Source organism: Arachis ipaensis, chromosome B06, assembly GCF_000816755.2.
Source record: "Arachis ipaensis cultivar K30076 chromosome B06, Araip1.1, whole genome shotgun sequence".
Taxonomy (NCBI): Eukaryota; Viridiplantae; Streptophyta; class Magnoliopsida; order Fabales; family Fabaceae; genus Arachis; species Arachis ipaensis.
In genome coordinates, this window is record NC_029790.2 from 22,159,755 (window position 1) to 22,177,433 (window position 17,679).

The window sequence follows — 17,679 nt, forward strand, 5'->3', positions numbered from 1 at the left end:
CTCTCTCTCTCTCTCTCTCTCTCTCTCTCTCTCCCCTAGAGGGATAGGTCTTTGTAACCTGGGTTTCAGACTAGCGGCTTTTTAGATGGGGCAGGATTCATGTTGTCGCATGTTTATAAGAGTCTGCACTATGCATATATATCTAATGCAAAATATTAAATGAGTCTAAGTCTGACATATTTTTTTCGTGTGTACGACTAGCGTTTCTGTACTTTCTTAATGTATATACGAGTTCTGCATAAGTATTTGAAATATATGTTTATTCTTCTTATTTTTCTTTATCATTTATTATGTATGACAGATATTCATTATGGTGCATTGATCGGTGTAGTGTGAAGTGCAAGAACACACACCACACATCCTTGGAGGTCCCTCAATTTGTAGGATTTGAGGTGGAGCTTGAACTGCTTGAATGGATGCAGATGATTTTTGTCCTTGATGAATTTTCTTAAGAAGAGTAGTCATCTCCCCAAGTACCTTGGTCAAAGTCGAATCGGAAGAAGACACTTTTGCCACACTCTTTGCAGGATTATTTCTTACTCTAGCATGTTGAGTAGCTTTGGCAACATCATTAATCAATCTCCATGCTTCATCCGCTGTTTTGTATTTAACAAGAGAGCCACCACTAAATGCATCAAGGAGCCTCTTGTCTTGTGCACAAAGGCCTTCACAAAAGTAGCTAATGAGCAAATGATCATCTATCTTATGATGAGGACAAGACTCCAACAATCTCTTGAATCTAGTCCAATAATCATGGAGTGACTCTTGGTCCCTTTGCATAATACCAGTGATTTTCTTCCGAATGTAATTGGTTCTTTCCAGAGGGAAGAATTTGTCCAAGAAATTCCTTCTCAATGAATCCCAATTGGTTACCACTTCGTTAGGTTGAGAATAAAATCACTCATTTGCTTGCCCCTCAAGAGAGAAGAGAAAATCAAAGACCATAACAACAACTTCATCAGAGCTATGTCTCCTAACAGTAGAACAAGCCACTTGAAAATCCCTCAAGTGTCTAATAGGATCTTGGCCTGGCAATCCATGATACTTAGGCAACAAATTAATCAAGCTATTCTTCAATTCAAAATTAGCATCTAAATTCGAATACTATGCTTGTAGTGGTTGAAGAACAAGATCCGGTGCTTCTTGCTCATGTAAGGTGATCCTTTGAGGTTCCGCCATATGATTATCACCTGCAATACTTAGAGGTATGTCAATAGTTCCAACGAAAGAGTAAGAAATTTTTTCATTGAATGAGAATTCTAAATCGTTCTCAGATTTAACTAGTGTCTCGGAAGGTTCCTCAAAAGAGGCCGATGTATTAGCCGTATAATTCAACCGACGTCTAGCTTACCGAATGTATAGTAAAGTTCTTTCAAGTTCAGAATCAAATTCATCTAAACTAGGATCCAGTTGTGACCGAGTCATTCAACTTGAAAACCTTAAGCTCATGCATTATGAAGACTTAAAATAAAATCAAAATAGAGCAAGTAAACTATGTACATTATCTACATATTCACATAACCAACACTAAGACACACATTGCAATCATTTCCCGTCAACAGCGCCAAAAACTTGACAGAGGGTGATCGTCGGTCTAGAATTTATCAATCCAATTAGACCCAATGACTCAAGATCACTCGATCTCTTTTACCTAGGCCAAGAGTATAGAAAACTACTCCATAACTAGTGAAAATATGTTGTCAAACACTTGGTGTATAATGGTTAAAGACATAGCTATATTACAAAATTAACTAGAAATTAAGGCTACCAACTAATAATTATCAATAATGTCAACTCAAGTAAAACCATAAAACATGAAAAATATCAATGCATTAATGAGAATTCAAGATTAACAAGGTTCACAAAATGAGAAATAAGAGAAAACTAAGGAGAAGATAAGATCACAACACTAACAAAGGAATTAAGCAAAATTAGAGCTAAAGAAACTAAAATTAAGACAATAAAACTAGAAGTAACAAGCTCGAATTCAGAAATTCAAATAAAAGATGATCAAAAGAAACTAAAACTTAGAAAGAAGTGAGATTTTCTCTCTCTAGAAAACAAAGAATAAAACTAGGCCGAAAACTATCTAATTCCCTATTATGATTGTTGTGTGTTGTCTCTTGGTTGACCCCCTATCATTTTCCCTTCAATTGGCATCAAACTGGGCTTGGAATGGGGTCCAAACCCCTCTGAAGTTGTGACTCACATGTTCTCATTAATGAGGCACGTTTTCATCAGCTTGCATACGCGGCAAGGATGCTCGCGTACGCAAGGGCGCACGAACTCAAGGTCGCATACGCAGCCAAGGTGAAGGAATCGATAGGTCTATGGAAGGGCACGTGCAACCATAAATGTCACAACCATAAATGTCAGGTCTATGGAAAGGCACATGCAACTAATTACAAGAGAAATCAACAGTCGCGTTATAAATATCTCATAAGCACACAGGAATAAAACCTAAAAAAAGCAAATGAATTCTATGTGCTACAGGAAACCTTTAGCATCGCTTCAATGAATACCTCTGATTAAACAGTTGATGCCATAGTGCTAAGCTCCGTCGCAGTCCATGTAGAAAGCCAGACTCCGATTCTTGACAATTCTCAAGTTTACCATGGTTTAATTTCTGGAAGTACAATACCTGGAGCAATCACAGACACAATTTAAGTGTTGGGATGCAAGGGTAAGTCAGATTAAAAATAGCATTTTGAATTAAAAAGGTTACTGGCAAAGCAAACATGCAACTCTCACAGGACTTGTTGTTTTTAAGTTGATACTTCTTGATCGTCTGTTCTAACCAGTTAAAAATATACAAAAGCCAACGGTATCTCCCCAGATCAGAAACATCAAGTATTGTATCGATGTGCCACGGTCGGACCCAAGAACATTTTCAGCACGAGCAGGATGAAATACCTTCTGAACTCCATCCTGTTGTCTGCAGTATCCATAGCACAGTGGTCGACAAAATGCCTAAGTTGCAATGATTTTCAACCGGTGAAATCTTCTTTGTAGTGCAACATGAGCAGCATTCCCGCAGTCGATCGATGGGAAGTCGTCCACTACAACATGTAGGTTTATTAGTTAGTGTAAGATGAGCGGTGGAATAGGTACAACAAAGAAAAAACCATGGAGACCGAAACCATTTTAGCCGATTAAATGTTGTTTAACACGGAAAGTTATACTCACCACCGGGCGGGATTCCGAAAACACGCTAAAATAGCTCGGGTTTAATGCAGATGTTTCCATGATCTACAAGCAGCGTGCTTGTTTCAGTGTTGTAGGCTTTAGCCAACGAATCCATTATATCTTGTTTCACAGGACGCCTCAGGACTAGATTTAGGAAACCAAAACTCATTGCTTCTATCTCCTCTAGCTTTGCTTGGGTTTGGTTTGTTTTCAAATCTTTGAACATATCCGCAATGTAGCATGGTGAACACCTTGTCTCCAATAATTTCTGTCAACATACGACACGACTATTAGAAGCAAATAAACTGACAAACTAAAAGAAGAACACAAATTTGTGAATGATGTAATACCGGCTTTTCCATGTCTTCAACGTGGTTTTCGACAATAGACCAAAAATTAATTCCAAGTACGAACTTGTCTTTTATTCCTGAAACTCAACTAAGTCAGAGGTACAAGAATAGAAAGAAATAAAGTCATTATACATCAACCTGTCAACCTCTATTATTGAAATGGAGAATAAAGAACATTGAAGTAAACCAAGTAAACATTTTTTAATAAGATGATTATGACTTATCAAATCAACGACAATATGGACATGGACATCATGCAACAAAGCAGCTTCGAATCTCATTTTTCAAGTTAGCATTTATTAGATGAAAGTAAAATATGTTTGTATTAAATTGCATATTTAATTGATCATATGTTCCAAGCAATTTAACCCCTATGGAATCACCCTAAAGTTTTGGGAAAGAAAGTTTGAAAGCTGCTTGTAGAACAATAGGCTGATGGATCCCTACATATATAAAAAGGTTTAGCTCAACCCTATATATAATTTATTCAATCCAAACTTAATGAATATTACAACACATACAAATCATTTGTGAGTCTTTTTACACAGTATCAATTTCACGTTCTATGATGTTCGAAATGTCTGTCTCTAAAAAAAGGATTTTACTATGCACTTAAAGTATCATCACACAACACATGGTCAAAAAAAGATTGATTTAGTATTGATCAAACTTTACATCAAGCACCTTCCCAAGAACTTCAATGTCATAGTTAGAGAGGGAACCTCTATCAACACAGCAATATTGGAGTGGAGAACAAATTCATCACAAAGAGAAAAAATAAAAAAAAAATCAGAATAACTTCGATATTCAAAGAAAAAACAACTAAACAATAACAAATTCCAACATCCAATTACTTGTTTTAGCTTAAAAAAAATTCAAAGAATAAATTGATTTTTCACATACAGTCATTTGAAAGCAACATCCATTAACCATATTCACATCAAAAAACAACTGACGTAACAAAACAAAAACCAATTAGTGAAAATCATACATATTAGGTGAACCAAGGAATGGCCAATAAAAATTAATTTTTACTCGGCAGTACAAATCACCGCAACACATCACTCTGAAGACACATCTGAAGTAAAATTCAATTGCTGCGATTACAACTAAAACTTTTCCTTTGCCTTTTAATTCAGCAGTACAAAACATCACTCCAAATTTATAGTGATAACTACTAGATATTTTCAAAACCCAATTATACGTTGACTACATTCAAAATCATTTTCAACTCGGACATATAAACACATACGAATTAATTCTCCATTTTATTAAGAGAATCCACAAATTAAAAGAACCATCTTGCATGTGTCAAATCCTATGACGTGCTCACAAAACAAACCCGCGCAACAAACTATGTTTATAAAAATCGTGAATTACCATTAACCTCTTATCGCAGCGCTGGCACCGGAGGAAAGACACGCTGCGCGACGCATCTCGTCTCGGACACGAGGCTGGGAGAGGTGCTGGCAAGGGCTGTACAGGATTGGCAGCAATTGCGCTTGATAGTTCCTCGGAGACGTAGGGAGACTTCAGTCGCGGCGTGTGTTGAGGTGGAGTAATGGGAGGCGCCATCGAGTGGGACGTCGAACGGGTGGATGTGCCTTCAAAAGAGGGCTGATGGCGACATGCAATAGAAGCGGCAGCACTGGGGTGGTTGCGAGGAGCAACTCACGAGGGTCCTGACCGGCGTTCCGACGGCATTGATTACGGTTGACAGCGGGTTGTCAAGAGTATATATTTTTTTGCAAGTAGAAAAAAAGACCGCCTCAATAGAGCTGCTAATAATTATTTACGCATTTATTAAACGAAAAATCGTATTGAAAAAATTGTGGACTTGTGATCGAATAAATGTCAAGAATACGGGTGCTAATCGACACATGAGCTCATAATATGTACTAAAACTAAAGGCAACTACTCTTATGAAGATGCCAAAAACATCTTCTCATGATGATCTTTGTTTTAAAAGTGTAACTTATTTGTTTAGCAACACTTTGAATAAAGATAACACTTTTACTTCAAATAAAAATCCAGCCCTACAATCTATCATCTGGTCAAAATGAAATATCTTATATGATGACAATCATAAAATCTTCATTGGAATAGCCACCCTAACTAAATATGTATCATTCTTGCTTGGGTATCATTTGGCCGTCAAAGACTATTCGAAAGAACGGTTGCGCGGTATTGAAAGGGAGGAGTTGGAGGGATGTAACTGCACGGTAAAAGTGTGGATAATTTAGGTTTACAATAATAAATAAGAGACATTGGGAATGTAGTTTTTTTTGGATGAAATAGACTTTAGGATCGAGCCTAATGAAAATTGGGCAAAAGTTGGCAACACCCTATTGGTAACATAGTGGAATTGCTCACCAAATTAGTGCGTCAAAACTTACCTCTTTTTTGTCCTTATTCGAACTCTTCCTATAGAAAGGTTAAAACTCCAGGCAGAAAGAAATGTGCATTGTTGCTCGTTGCACATTCCATCTAAATGGTACATTTTAAACAAAACGGCACCAAACCTTTTTCCTTTTTATTTTAGGGTTAGAGTTATGCTAAATGAATACTAAAATTAACCATCAAAATCAGTCATAAATATAAAATACATACTGTAATATAAATACATATTGAAAATAAATTAAATCACACATATATTTATACGTAAATACATTGATAATTAATTTTAATGATTAATTTTGATATACAAATAGCATTTCTCTTTATTTTAAAAGGAATGCCATTTTGTATTCTTATTCCTTATTAATTATTAGGAAACTAAATTACTCAATTGTGGCAAGAAGTGTACGCACCTACACAGTTGCTATTTCTAAGCCACATCAGTCTTGATCATCATGTGAGAGTCTTGAGGCGGAACCAAGAACTTGAAGGGGTTATTGTTCTTGAGTTGCCTTGCTTGCTCCCTTGGGAGGCCATATGAATTCGCAACCACCTCCTCCGGCAAGTTCCATACGATGGAGTTTTCACCGGCGAGGTTGGCCATGCTGGGCCTTGAGTTTGTCTTGAATGCCACGTATTCGAAATTCTCGCTCTGCGACCTCACAGCTACTGCGAAGTTCTGCGGCAGCACCAGCACGTGACCCTCTTGAAGCTCCTCGTCGAACACTCTGTTGCCATTGCAGTCCACTACTTGTACGTGTGCCCGTCCGTTCAATCCATATATGATGCTGTTTGCGTTGAGATTGTAGTGAGGAACAATCATTGCATTCTGCATTAAAAAATCCAAAATTAAAGGTGTAAATAAATTAAAATGAAGAATATTTGTGATATGTGATGAATTATCGAACACGTACTCTGTAAAGCTTTCCATATTCAGCACTGAGTCCAAGCCAGTTGAGGATTGGGAGTCTGAGATCGTTCACATTTCTAAGGATACCAGCTTGAGGATTGTAGCTGAATTCGGTTGTCAATCCTTGAAGGTTCTTCTTAACAGTTGCAGTGCAAATAGTCTCCTGAATCCCATTGCCCATTCCTCTTCCATCAAATTCCTCTCTTTCAGGGCTTAAGATTCTGAGGGCTCCCCTGACTGTCACAATGGGTCCCTGTTCCTCGCGTTCGTTCTCCCCCCTTAGATTTTGCACTATCTCCCTGTCAACTTGGAAGGCATGTGAGAGGAACTCCGGAGTGAAGCCGCTGAAGATGTTTCCACCTTCGCCTTCGTGGTGGTCACGTGGGCTAAATTCCTGGCTACGGGGACCACCGTGTTGATGTTGGTACTGTAGGAATTCTTGCTCTTGTTTCCCAGCCAAATTGAATTTCTGTCACGTATTATTGTTAGTTTAATAGATAGATCATGACTAGTACATAATTTTGCAAGCACAACATATATATAAATACCCTGGGGAAGTAGTCAAGTTGGTTGTGGAAGCTGTCGGTGTGCATAAAACAAAGGGTAACAAGATCGGTGTCTTGGTCATTGTACATCCAGAAAGCAACACCATGGGGCACCGCGATGAGATCACCCTCTTTGAAGCGCTGCACCTTTTGGTGCCTTTGGGATCCCCGATGATTTGGCTCTTCAAATGTCGCAGGACAACCGGGGAATATCAACCCAAAGTACCCGCTTCCTGATACATATATAACAATGCAAGCACAAAGGCAACATTATTATTTAAATGAAAAGAGAACAACTAGGGAACCAAAAGCATATCAGCCAAAAATCAGTCAAAATGTGTTTGGACTCCATGAAAAAACAGGTTTTGGTTTGTGCTCTGTTATTCCAGGAGCAGTTTTCAAACATATTATTCAAAAAGTGATTCTAATTAAACGGTTTTGTTTACTTTTTGGCTTATCACCTTTTGGTTCCATATACTTTTCCAAATGAAAAACCTTTACTATTTACTAAAATAGAGAAAGAAAGAAAAAAAAGGCATAGATAGAGTAGTGACCTTGCTGGATGAAGATCTGCTGGGGAGCATTGGAGTAGTAAGGGCGGCGAAGGGCATTGCGGCGGAGAGTGCAGCGAGAGAGGGTGGCTCCGGCACACCGGAATTCCTGACTCTTGGGGTTCCAAGTCTCAATGAAACCGCCTTCCGAGTCAATGCGGTTGTCAGGTCTCAGAGCATTGAGGCGTTGGAACTGGCACACATTCTCCTCCGCCTGCTGCCTGAAAGCAGAGCTGCTAACTCGCAGAAGCAGCAAGCAAAAGCAAAGAGAGAGAGCCAGAAGCTTAGCCATGGTGGTTGTTAGTTGTGGAGAGGAGAGCATGACGAATGAGTAATTTATAGGTGAGAGAGGAAGGACACGTAAGGGACACTCTTGACCTCGCATGGCTATGGAAGCCTTTCTGTGTTACACCTCATCAACAAAAATTTATTTTTAGTAGGCTTTTATACTGGATATATTTGATAATCTATTATAATATTAGATGAAATTGATTACTGTAGTGTTGATTTCTTAATATTACTCGTTTGATAAAAATTAACTCCTAAAAAATATTCTTATAAGATAAATTAATTCCTTTTAAAATAATAAAAAGACAAATCCGTTTCATAAAATAAATTTTAGAGGATTTCTAAATCGATAAAAATTTATTATTAAAGTGTTCAATTTAAAATCTTTTAGAGACCAATAATTATGTGTTTATTCTTCTAGTTATATGTTGTGGCTAAACTTGGATTCTAGCTGTGTATAATATTAACAGGCTTTGTAATTTAGTTGATTAATAATTCATCAACTTAGTATAGCTAACTTACACCACAAGTCAATTAAGTTAGCCGAGAGTTGGTTAGAGAAAGTTGTTAGATGTCATGAAGTGAGCGATAGTTAGTTGCAGTTTGTTATTTAAGCAGGTGATTGAGATAAATTACGAGGGTAGTATGTAAATTAAAGTTCAACCACACTATTCACTAGTAAGATTTCACCACTCTGTTATTTAATAAAAAAAATTCTCAACTCTTCTCTTCTCTTCTTTTCAATCTATTTCTCCAATTCCTATTCACAAATTGCCCAGAATATGATTTTCCACATATATATAGGATGTCTTCTATATATATACACAATTATCTGTAAAAGAAATTCAACACTGAAATTTGGAAAGAGAATCTTAAATTACTGCACCAAAACTTCTCTATTATTCAAGCACTTGCTGCACAAGGTTAACTCGGGATTAAAAAAGGTGCACTACTCATTTTATGTTACATCTCAATTTCACATGTTAAACAAAAAGGCCATCCAAGCCCCTTTGTGTATATATATTCTCTCATATCTTATTCATTACTACAAAACTACGTTATTTATTCAGTTGTGGCAAAAAGTGGGTGGACATATAACACACACATACATACATACATGCATGTGATGCATGCATGAAGAGCAACCCTAAGCCACAGTCCTGATCATCTGAGAGTCTTGAGGTGGAACCAAGAACGTGAAGGGGTTATTGTTCTTGAGTTGCCTTGCTTGCTCATATTGTAGGCCATATGAATTTGCAACCACATCTTCCGGCAAGTTCCACATGTAGGAATTTTTGCCAGCAAGGTTGGATATGCTGGCCCTTGAGTTTGTCTTGAATGCCACGTACAAGAAGTGCTCGCTCTGTGACTTTGCAGCCACGGCGAAGTTTTGTGGCACCACCAGCGATTGACCCTCTTGAAGCTCCTCGTCGAACACTCTATTGCCATTGCAGTCCACCACTTGGACATGAGCTCCTCCGTGCAATGCATATATCATGCTGTTTGCGTTCATGTTGTAGTGAGGAACAAACATTGCATCCTGCGTTCACCACACATAAATAAAATATTAAAATTAATTATTTCCAATTTTACACCATTTTAATCTTAAGAATGTTTATATAATTAAAAATGCATATGATAAACAAATATTTGTATGATTAATAATCAAAATGGTCTTAAAAAAAATACATGTGCAAAATATAACAATAAATTGAATCAATTGGTAGTTGTTAAATGATGACTGTGTTACAAAAGGATTCATCTCACTCACGATTATATAATTCATAACTCAGCTCAATTTAAAACATTTTCGACAACAAAAATGTTTGTTGTACACTAAAATTAATCATTGTGTATTTATGTATAAATATTAAAAGTGTTATTTATATACTAAAATCAGCTACTAAAATCAGCCATTAATGTATTATTTGTGTATAGATATATGTGTAGTTTAATTTATTTTCAATATGTATTTATATTTTAACATATATTTTATACTATTGGTAACTGATTTTAGTATCCACTTAATATAATTCTATAAATATATATAATTTAATTTATTTTTATTTTGTATTTGAATGTGTATTCTAGCATAATGATTTATTTTAATTGTTGATTTTAGTATACAACTAGCATAATTATTTTAAGGATCAAATTAACTTTGTTTTTTGTAAACTATATATTAAATAAATATTTGTAGTTTTTCTCTCCTCTAATCTGTCTTAGAAGGACAGAAGTAAAATGCAGAACTTAGAAGAAAGAGAGTACATACTACGTACCCGATGAATGGATCCATACTCGGCACTGAGTCCGAGTCGATTGAGGATTGGGAGGTCAAGTTCGTTTACAGTTCTGACGCTACCAGCTTGAGGGTTGTAGATATCAGCAGATGTGGATTTGCCAATGTTCATCTTAACAGTTGCAGTGCAAATGGTTTCTTCAATGCCGTTGTTGAAGTCTTTGTCGCCTCTTCCAGGTTGTTGGTAGCTCTGCCTCCACTCTGGTGGAACTAAGATGCTAAGTCCTCCCTTTACTGTGACAATGGCTCCTTGCTCCTCGCGTTCGTTTTCTCCTCTTAGGTTCCTCACTATGTCCTCGTTCACTTGGAAGCCATGTGAGAGGAATTCTGTTGAGAAGCCGCTAAAGACGTTGCCGCCTTCGTTTTCTTGTTCTTGTTCTTGTTCTTCTCCTTTTGGGCTTTGACGACCACTTCGTTGCTGGTATCTTAGGAATTCTTGCTCTTGCTTTCCAGCTAAATTGAACCTCTGTTATGTATTGTTAGTTGTTGTGAATTAGTATATCTATTTATAAAGTAACGTGCATGAATGTTATCATGGTATGATTTATCACAGAAAAAGAGTGATAACAGGATTCACAACATTTGCAGAACATGATTAAAGCAAACTTGAACGCTGTATACTTGTGGTCATAATAAGTTTAAAAGCTTTTTATATACCATTGATGTAGAACATATTAAAAGAATGTGATACCACTTGTTTATCAAATAAAAATTCAATAATTAGAATTGTGACTAGCACTGCTATAATCATAGGTCTAGTTTGGAGTTCAATTCGGTATTTTTGGTGATAATATAGCATATATACATGAATATATATATATATATATGAAGATTTCTTGTGCTATATACACATTAAGTTATATGAAGTTTTCTTCGTGTGAAATAATAGTACGCATTATGTCATGCAGTTTAATTAAACATGTTAAATCAATTTTCAACTAATATCTTGACATGTCACTTATCTGAATACATACCCTGGGGAACTGGTCAAGTTGGTTGTGGAGGCTGTTGGTGTGTAAAACAGAAATGGCAACAACATCAGTGTCTTGGTCGTTGTAGATCCAGAAAGCAACACCGTGGGGAACAGCGATGAGATCACCCTCTCTGAAGCCGTGAACCTTTTGGTGAGTGTCCAGTGGCCTTTGGCTTTGGTCCTGCCCTTGAAAATGTCTTGATGGTCTTTGGAATTGTTCAGATCCCTGAATTGGCTCTTCAAATGTGCCAGGACAACCAGGGAATATCAACCCAAAATAACCACTCCCTGTTTATCATAATACACCAACACAAAATTTACACATACACTACACTAGATATGCATTGAATAATACTAGAAAAAAAAAACCTAAAACTATTTTATTCATAATGTAACATTTGTTATACATCTAATATTACTTATTTACTTTAACAATAATTAAGAAGTGCAGAATAAAAAAATTTTGAACTATTTTAGCTGATTTTTATTATCTTCTAAATATTTTTTTTATATATTATCCTAATCCAACAAATCATTTATTAAAATGCATATTTTTTAAATTCTACATTATTATTATTATAGCGTTTGCTTTTCCGGGACAAGAAAACGAAAACGAAGCAACCATACCGGTTATATACATTACTACTACTTTATTGTAATGTCACGCTGCTTGTGTGTGTATGATGATGAATGATGGGTTTTTCTTCTTGATTGCATTGTTTTCTCTTTTGTTAATTATTCAACTTAATTAATGTTTTTTTTTATTAAAAAAAGTACAGAGAATCAACTAAACCATAAGTTAACTAAGTCAATTTCCTTTATTTTTTATTTTAAAATTTAAAAAATTAAGATAGTAAAAAATTATTATTATTATTATTATTATTATTATTATTATTATTATTATTATTATTATTATTTTGTAATAAATCTATTTTTTTAACTAATTGGTTCTAATTGACTAGGCGACTAGTTGGTTCTCTAAACTTTTTATAATCTAAGATGTGAAATTTAAACTCTAGACTTTAATATAGATTAGACTAAAAAGTTATTTGCATAAGCATAATTTTAAAGTGAACCTATAACTTTCTTTTGTTATTACTTTTAAGAAAATAGTTTAAATTTAAATGACAGAGTAAGGACCTTGGTAGATGAAGATCTCCTGGGGAGCATTGGAGTAGAAAGGCCTTCGAAGGGCGTTGCGGCGGAGGACGAAGCGAGAGAGGGCGACGCCGGCGCACTGGAACTCCTGGTTGTTTGGGTTCCAAGTCTCAATGTAACCGCCTTCAGACTCAATGCAGTTGTCGGGTCTCTGGGCATTGAGGCGCTGGAACTGGCACTCATTCTCCTCCCCCTGCTGCCTGAAGGTGACGCTGCTAGCTCCCAGAACTAGAAAGCAAAAGCAAACAGAAAGCGCAAGAAGCTTAGCCATGGCTGCTATGATTGTTATTGTTGTGGTTGTGAAGAGGAGAATGAGAAGCGAGGTGATTTATAGGGGCAGGAGGAGGGTGAAGGAAGGGACACGTAGGAGAAGGTGGGTGTGGTACCCTGAGCATTTGGGACACTCTTCAGCATGCATGGCTATGGTAGCCTTCCTGTCTTACACCTCATGAAGCACGATTATTGGGGCATGGAGGTAAGGTTTTGGTCTCTGCATGCAGGCAGTAATCATTGATCTTTAATTGCAATATAATGGAGGAAACAGCCAGGGACCACACAATGGTATTCCACTGTTTTTCTTCCTAGCTACCTTCTTCCTTTCGTTTTGCTTCTATATCACAACCGAGAAATGCCACAGGGCGAATAGAATTTAATTATTGTTTATTAACTGTGAGTTTACTTAGCACGTGTATGTGGTGTGTGTGGTTGTATACCTATAATGGATTATGGGCTATTTCAAAGACAATCAAACAATATTTTGAGAGTGAAATAGAAGTGACTATAAAGAAAGAAGAGCGTAAGAGGTGATTGATTGGTTTTTTTGTTTTCATCTAAAATACGTGAATGAAGAAGAATAACAAAATATTCACGGGGTCAAGAATCAGGTGTTGCAGTTGTTATTAATCGATTACTTATAAGTTATAAAGAATGGCTTGGAGTTAATTCTAATAATTGTTAGATACAATTTCGAAGATGACTATAAATTCAATTGCTTTAATCTTGACTTTTTAAGTTTCTTTTGTGCTTGTTCTTTTGAATTGGTTGTTTTATACTTTTTATTTTATTTTTATTGTGTTGAGCTTCTTTATTTCAAAAAAAATATGTTAATAAATTATTAAATTATTAAAAATAATGATAAAAATAATAAATTTGACTAATACTTACTATTTCTTGAACAAATGTGCAATTTGTATATATCCAGTACAAATTGATTTATTTATTTTCAAATACTGTTGCATATCTCGGATACTGAGTCATCAAATTAATTTTTTGTGCTTCAGTATTTCATATGTGAACACATATTTAAATTAGTAAACACTCTATAAATCATATATTTTGATAAATATTAAATTTATGTAATTTAAATATGAAAAAAAATTCATTACCTTTTGGGACAAAGCAATAAAGTATTTTGTTTTCAATTGAAAATATTTCCAAATAATTTAACGTGGAAAATCTGAAAATGCTGAAAACGTAAAAACATTGTTTTCATTTTCATTAGTCTTCCTTAAAACATTTTTAGAGAAAATATTTTCAATAATAGACAACCAAACATACTTTTAAACTTCTTTTCCATTTTTCCAAAAGTGAAAAAAAAATTAAAAATGGACAAATCAATCACACTCTACTTTTCATTGAAAACGTTTTCTATTATACAGCACGACTACATGGTTCTATGTATTTTCAGTTTTAAATTTTTAATTGTAAATGAAAATAGTTAAACCAATCCGTAGCTTCTGGCCTTCTGCGCAATTCATTGATTCCTTGATAATGTTTGTTCCGTGCGTATGCTGAGGTATGACGACTTCCTCTGCTGTTGACCAAGCCTAGATAGAAGAGTTATATGACGGCTGGGCTTGAAACACTGCGGCGGAAGCATTTACAAAAAGTATTCCCATACTCAAATAAGAATATGAAGTAAGAAAAGTGGTAATAATAAATCAGAACGAGTTATGTGACCTGTCTTACTCCAAAGTTATATAGTTTCGAAATTTTTCGTCTTTGCCAAAGTTATCCATAAAGATAGCGTTTGACTCGTTAGTTGTGATTCCAAGCTTTATCTGTTTTGTGCTGAGATATTCGTTTATTATGGTTGTCGAAGTATACGTTACGTATCACTGTTCATTTGCGTTTTTTCATTAAGCTTTCCGGTTAAATCTTTCATAGAACTTGGAAGTTTTTATGTGGTAGAACCATTTAAGGCCCCTTAAACTTGAATTTTCAAGTCAGAGTCATTTTCTTCACGACAAATATGACAAGAGCACAAAAATTAGTGGACAGTGGGTTTTAACTTATCCCTTTCCTCTCCTTCCTCTCACAGGCTATTCTCTTCTTTTTATAAGAAAAATGTATAGATCCAAAATAGATCCATCCAATTTGGATAGACTGTTTAATTAATCTTTTTTTAAAAAAATAATTTAAATAATAAATAGTTATATTAAAAATAATTTATAAATAAATTATTTTATATTTAAATTTTTAATTTTAAAAATATTTATTTTATAAAAATATAATAAAAAATAATAATATTATGAAAAAAATTATTTTTTTAATTTTTCTATAAATTCCTAAATAACCTTTTAAAAAGCTACAATTTAATTTTAAAAATTACACCAGACATTAATTTAATTTTAAAAATTATACCAAACATTACTACTATATTTTACAAGTCAAAAACTCAAAAAAATTACTTTTTAAAACTTCTCAATCGGTCCTAAAAAATTCATGTATTATTACTATTATTAAATTTCATTTGCCTGCTTGCTTACATGCATACTGATAAAAAAAAATCTCCACGTCAAGGGAAGACCATCAAAATGAGGGCATGTGTAACTTAACATCTAAGAGAAAGAGACGAAGGATATCAACATCATGAGAAACTAGCATGATCTTACAAGGATTAAATATCATAATCTCTTGGTGATATTCCTACTAGATACATATAGGAAGTCAAGAAACCACCAAGTTAATAGCCTTGGTGATTACATAGGTTATGACTTATGAACATAGATAAAACATGATGTTAGAAGAAACATGCCACCTTTTACTTTACTCACTCTCTATTGCTCGAGGCTAGATACGGCGTTGCCCTTCTCATCTGCCTCATCTAGTATTGTGGTTTCAACGTGATGACCATCCCCATTGGCTGCATTGGCTTCAACACCGTTGGACTTTTTGGGAAGCTTTCTTTCAAGTTCCTGAGCAGCTTCGAACTCTTCGGACTCATCCTCTTCAAATCTTTTAGGAAGTTCAATAGGATTTTGAACAGCTTCCGCATCATGCTTTGCAGTGTCAGCATTTGGAGGCTCTTGTGCCACAGGCCGTTGAGCAGCCTCCAACTCCTCGTACTTGGAAACTATCTGCTGCAGCTCATCATTAAGATACAAAGCCTCAAAAAGTGTCTCTTCATCATCTGTGGTGCTTTCCGCAATTTCCTTCATGATAGAGAGTGAGTGCTTGCACTTGTCCAGCAAACTGAGAGTTAAATCTTCCTGCGAAGGAACGATAAAATTGTAAATTCTATCAAGAAAATGTTATCCCACAAACTGGATTACATGGGGGGAAACACATCATTTTCTATCTACAACCTATCTCCATTTGATCCATGCCCTTGCATTTAAAAGCAAGTAACTGATTCGGAATTTCGATCTTCACAAATATAGAACATACAAAATCACCATGAAATGTGAACAAAACACCAATTTATTATACTAGATAAGAATTAGACCTTCAAGGTTTTGGGCTCTGCCTCAGAATTTATTATGCTAGATAGCAATTCAAGACTGTTTCGTGCAACTACAAGAAGCTCTTTCTTCTCTTCAGCTGACATGTGTTGGAGACCGGAAGAAAAAGCTAAGTCATCCATAGAAACTAGTCCAGCTTCGGGAACAGGGTAGCTTGAAGGAGGGTCTAATCCCTGTTGTTGAAGATAAGACCCTAAATTGTGAGGAACACCGGGCGAACTTCCTCCTCCTACATCAACTGGTTCAGCCCTTTCTTGCAAACTCTGCCATCAACCACAGAAAAATCAGAACTCAGTTAAACCCTAAAAAAAGAATGTAAAGCGCTCCAAAATTAAGCACTTCATCTTCCCATGACAAATTCAATTCTGTCATTCAATCACATTTAACGATGCAAAACATTATAAATCCCTAAAAATCAAGAACAGAGATCGCTGAATCTGAAAAAGATGGACTAACCGTGTAAGTTTGACGAAAGACAGGGAGATAAGCGAGATCCTGAGACTGGCCCCAAGCCCTAATGAGGTGAAACGCCCTGCGACGAACATTGGGATCAGCTTGAGGGTTATCAAGGAGCTTGGCGAGCATTTCATCGAGAAGCTTCTCGGATGCGATCTCGGAGAAGACTTTGTCGCAGTTCATGGCGGAGGCTTCGAGAAGGTCAAGGGTGAGTGAGTGAACGAGTGGGTTCTTGTGAGAGAGTCTCCTCTTGATGGCCCTAACAACCTCAGAGCCGTTGAGTTGGTCGGAGTTGATCATGGCACAGATCCTGAGGTTAGTGCCCCAATTAGGGTCCGATAGGGTTTCAGAGGTGGCGTCTTCGACCATCTTGGATTCGGGTGTGGGTGCCTGGAGCATCTCCTTCACCTCCTTCATCTTGACGCTCATCATTCGCCCCATTTGGGCCCCACTCGTCATCAGCTTCTCGCCCAGTTGAGAAAGATTCAACTTGTCCATGGAGAATGCTACTACTTAGTTCTGCCTGGGAACTCAAAAGGCCAAACTTGGAACTGAAAAATCAAAATGCTCTCCAACTTCGTTTTGCTTTGGGCAACCTTTGTCCACGTTCTTTTATTTGGGCAGCATGATTAGGCGTACGTGTCCAATCCAACGTTTTCTTTGGCAGCATGCTTAGCGTAGTGTCATTGGCCAATCGTGCTGATTCAGCAGCCTTTGTTACAAGGACCAAATTTTAATTTGAGCCAAATTTTAATTTGATGTTTCTTATTGAATAAATTATTATTTTTTATTCATAAAAATTGAAAATATTACAGAGCTATTC

At 36.0% G+C, this 17,679-nt stretch overlaps 3 protein-coding genes and 1 long non-coding RNA gene across 6 annotated transcripts; all 4 read right to left on the reverse strand.

The window, feature by feature from the left end:
- On the reverse strand, positions 518-2,905 carry LOC110263239. Its single transcript, XR_002348548.1, has 3 exons — positions 2,752-2,905; positions 2,523-2,641; positions 518-1,190 (listed from the first exon to the last, which is right to left on the reverse strand). It is a non-coding gene; the product is annotated as an uncharacterized LOC110263239 (long non-coding RNA).
- LOC107646181 (arachin Ahy-3-like) lies at positions 5,588-8,252 on the reverse strand. Of its 2 annotated transcripts, XM_021104259.1 has the most exons (5): positions 7,943-8,252; positions 7,392-7,621; positions 6,848-7,312; positions 6,347-6,762; positions 5,588-5,751 (listed from the first exon to the last, which is right to left on the reverse strand). In XM_021104259.1, exons 1-4 carry the CDS (start codon positions 8,229-8,231, stop codon positions 6,364-6,366), a joined length of 1,383 nt encoding a protein of 460 aa, XP_020959918.1. In that variant the 5' UTR covers positions 8,232-8,252; the 3' UTR covers positions 5,588-5,751; positions 6,347-6,363. The 2 variants fall into 2 exon arrangements, with proteins under 2 accessions (XP_020959918.1, XP_016205869.1); XM_016350383.2 differs by lacking the exon at positions 5,588-5,751 and having other exon boundaries at positions 6,222-6,762.
- Positions 9,152-12,976, reverse strand: LOC107646180 (arachin Ahy-3). 2 transcript variants are annotated; one of them, XM_016350382.2, is made up of 5 exons: positions 12,640-12,976; positions 11,501-11,787; positions 10,945-10,992; positions 10,507-10,902; positions 9,152-9,767 (listed from the first exon to the last, which is right to left on the reverse strand). In XM_016350382.2, the coding sequence occupies exons 1-5, from the start codon at positions 12,926-12,928 to the stop codon at positions 9,375-9,377; spliced, it is 1,413 nt and encodes a 470-aa protein (XP_016205868.1). In that variant the 5' UTR covers positions 12,929-12,976; the 3' UTR covers positions 9,152-9,374. The 2 variants fall into 2 exon arrangements, with proteins under 2 accessions (XP_016205868.1, XP_016205867.1); XM_016350381.2 differs by having other exon boundaries at positions 10,507-10,992.
- Positions 15,494-17,448, reverse strand: LOC107646182 (TOM1-like protein 2). The gene is made up of 3 exons (XM_016350384.2): positions 16,857-17,448; positions 16,385-16,663; positions 15,494-16,148 (listed from the first exon to the last, which is right to left on the reverse strand). Exons 1-3 carry the CDS (start codon positions 17,352-17,354, stop codon positions 15,717-15,719), a joined length of 1,209 nt encoding a protein of 402 aa, XP_016205870.1. The 5' UTR covers positions 17,355-17,448; the 3' UTR covers positions 15,494-15,716.

What these genes read in the sequence shown, in the direction of transcription:
- LOC107646181 (XM_021104259.1), bottom strand. Translation starts at nt 8,231, where the DNA reads ATGGCTAAGCTTCTGGCTCTCTCTCTTTGCTTTTGCTTGCTGCTTCTG. An exon ending in GCAGATCTTCATCCAGCAAG is followed by an intron (nt 7,622 to 7,942) that starts GTCACTACTCTA and finishes TATATGTATCAG; the next exon opens with GAAGCGGGTACTTTGGGTTG. An exon ending in AACTTGACTACTTCCCCAGG is followed by an intron (nt 7,313 to 7,391) that starts GTATTTATATAT and finishes AATACGTGACAG; the next exon opens with AAATTCAATTTGGCTGGGAA.
- LOC107646180 (XM_016350381.2), bottom strand. Translation starts at nt 12,928, where the DNA reads ATGGCTAAGCTTCTTGCGCTTTCTGTTTGCTTTTGCTTTCTAGTTCTG. An exon ending in GGAGATCTTCATCTACCAAG is followed by an intron (nt 11,788 to 12,639) that starts GTCCTTACTCTG and finishes TATGATAAACAG; the next exon opens with GGAGTGGTTATTTTGGGTTG. An exon ending in AACTTGACCAGTTCCCCAGG is followed by an intron (nt 10,993 to 11,500) that starts GTATGTATTCAG and finishes AATACATAACAG; the next exon opens with AGGTTCAATTTAGCTGGAAA.
- LOC107646182 (XM_016350384.2), bottom strand. Translation starts at nt 17,354, where the DNA reads ATGGACAAGTTGAATCTTTCTCAACTGGGCGAGAAGCTGATGACGAGT. An exon ending in TCTTTCGTCAAACTTACACG is followed by an intron (nt 16,664 to 16,856) that starts GTTAGTCCATCT and finishes GGTTGATGGCAG; the next exon opens with AGTTTGCAAGAAAGGGCTGA. An exon ending in CAGAGCCCAAAACCTTGAAG is followed by an intron (nt 16,149 to 16,384) that starts GTCTAATTCTTA and finishes GTTCCTTCGCAG; the next exon opens with GAAGATTTAACTCTCAGTTT.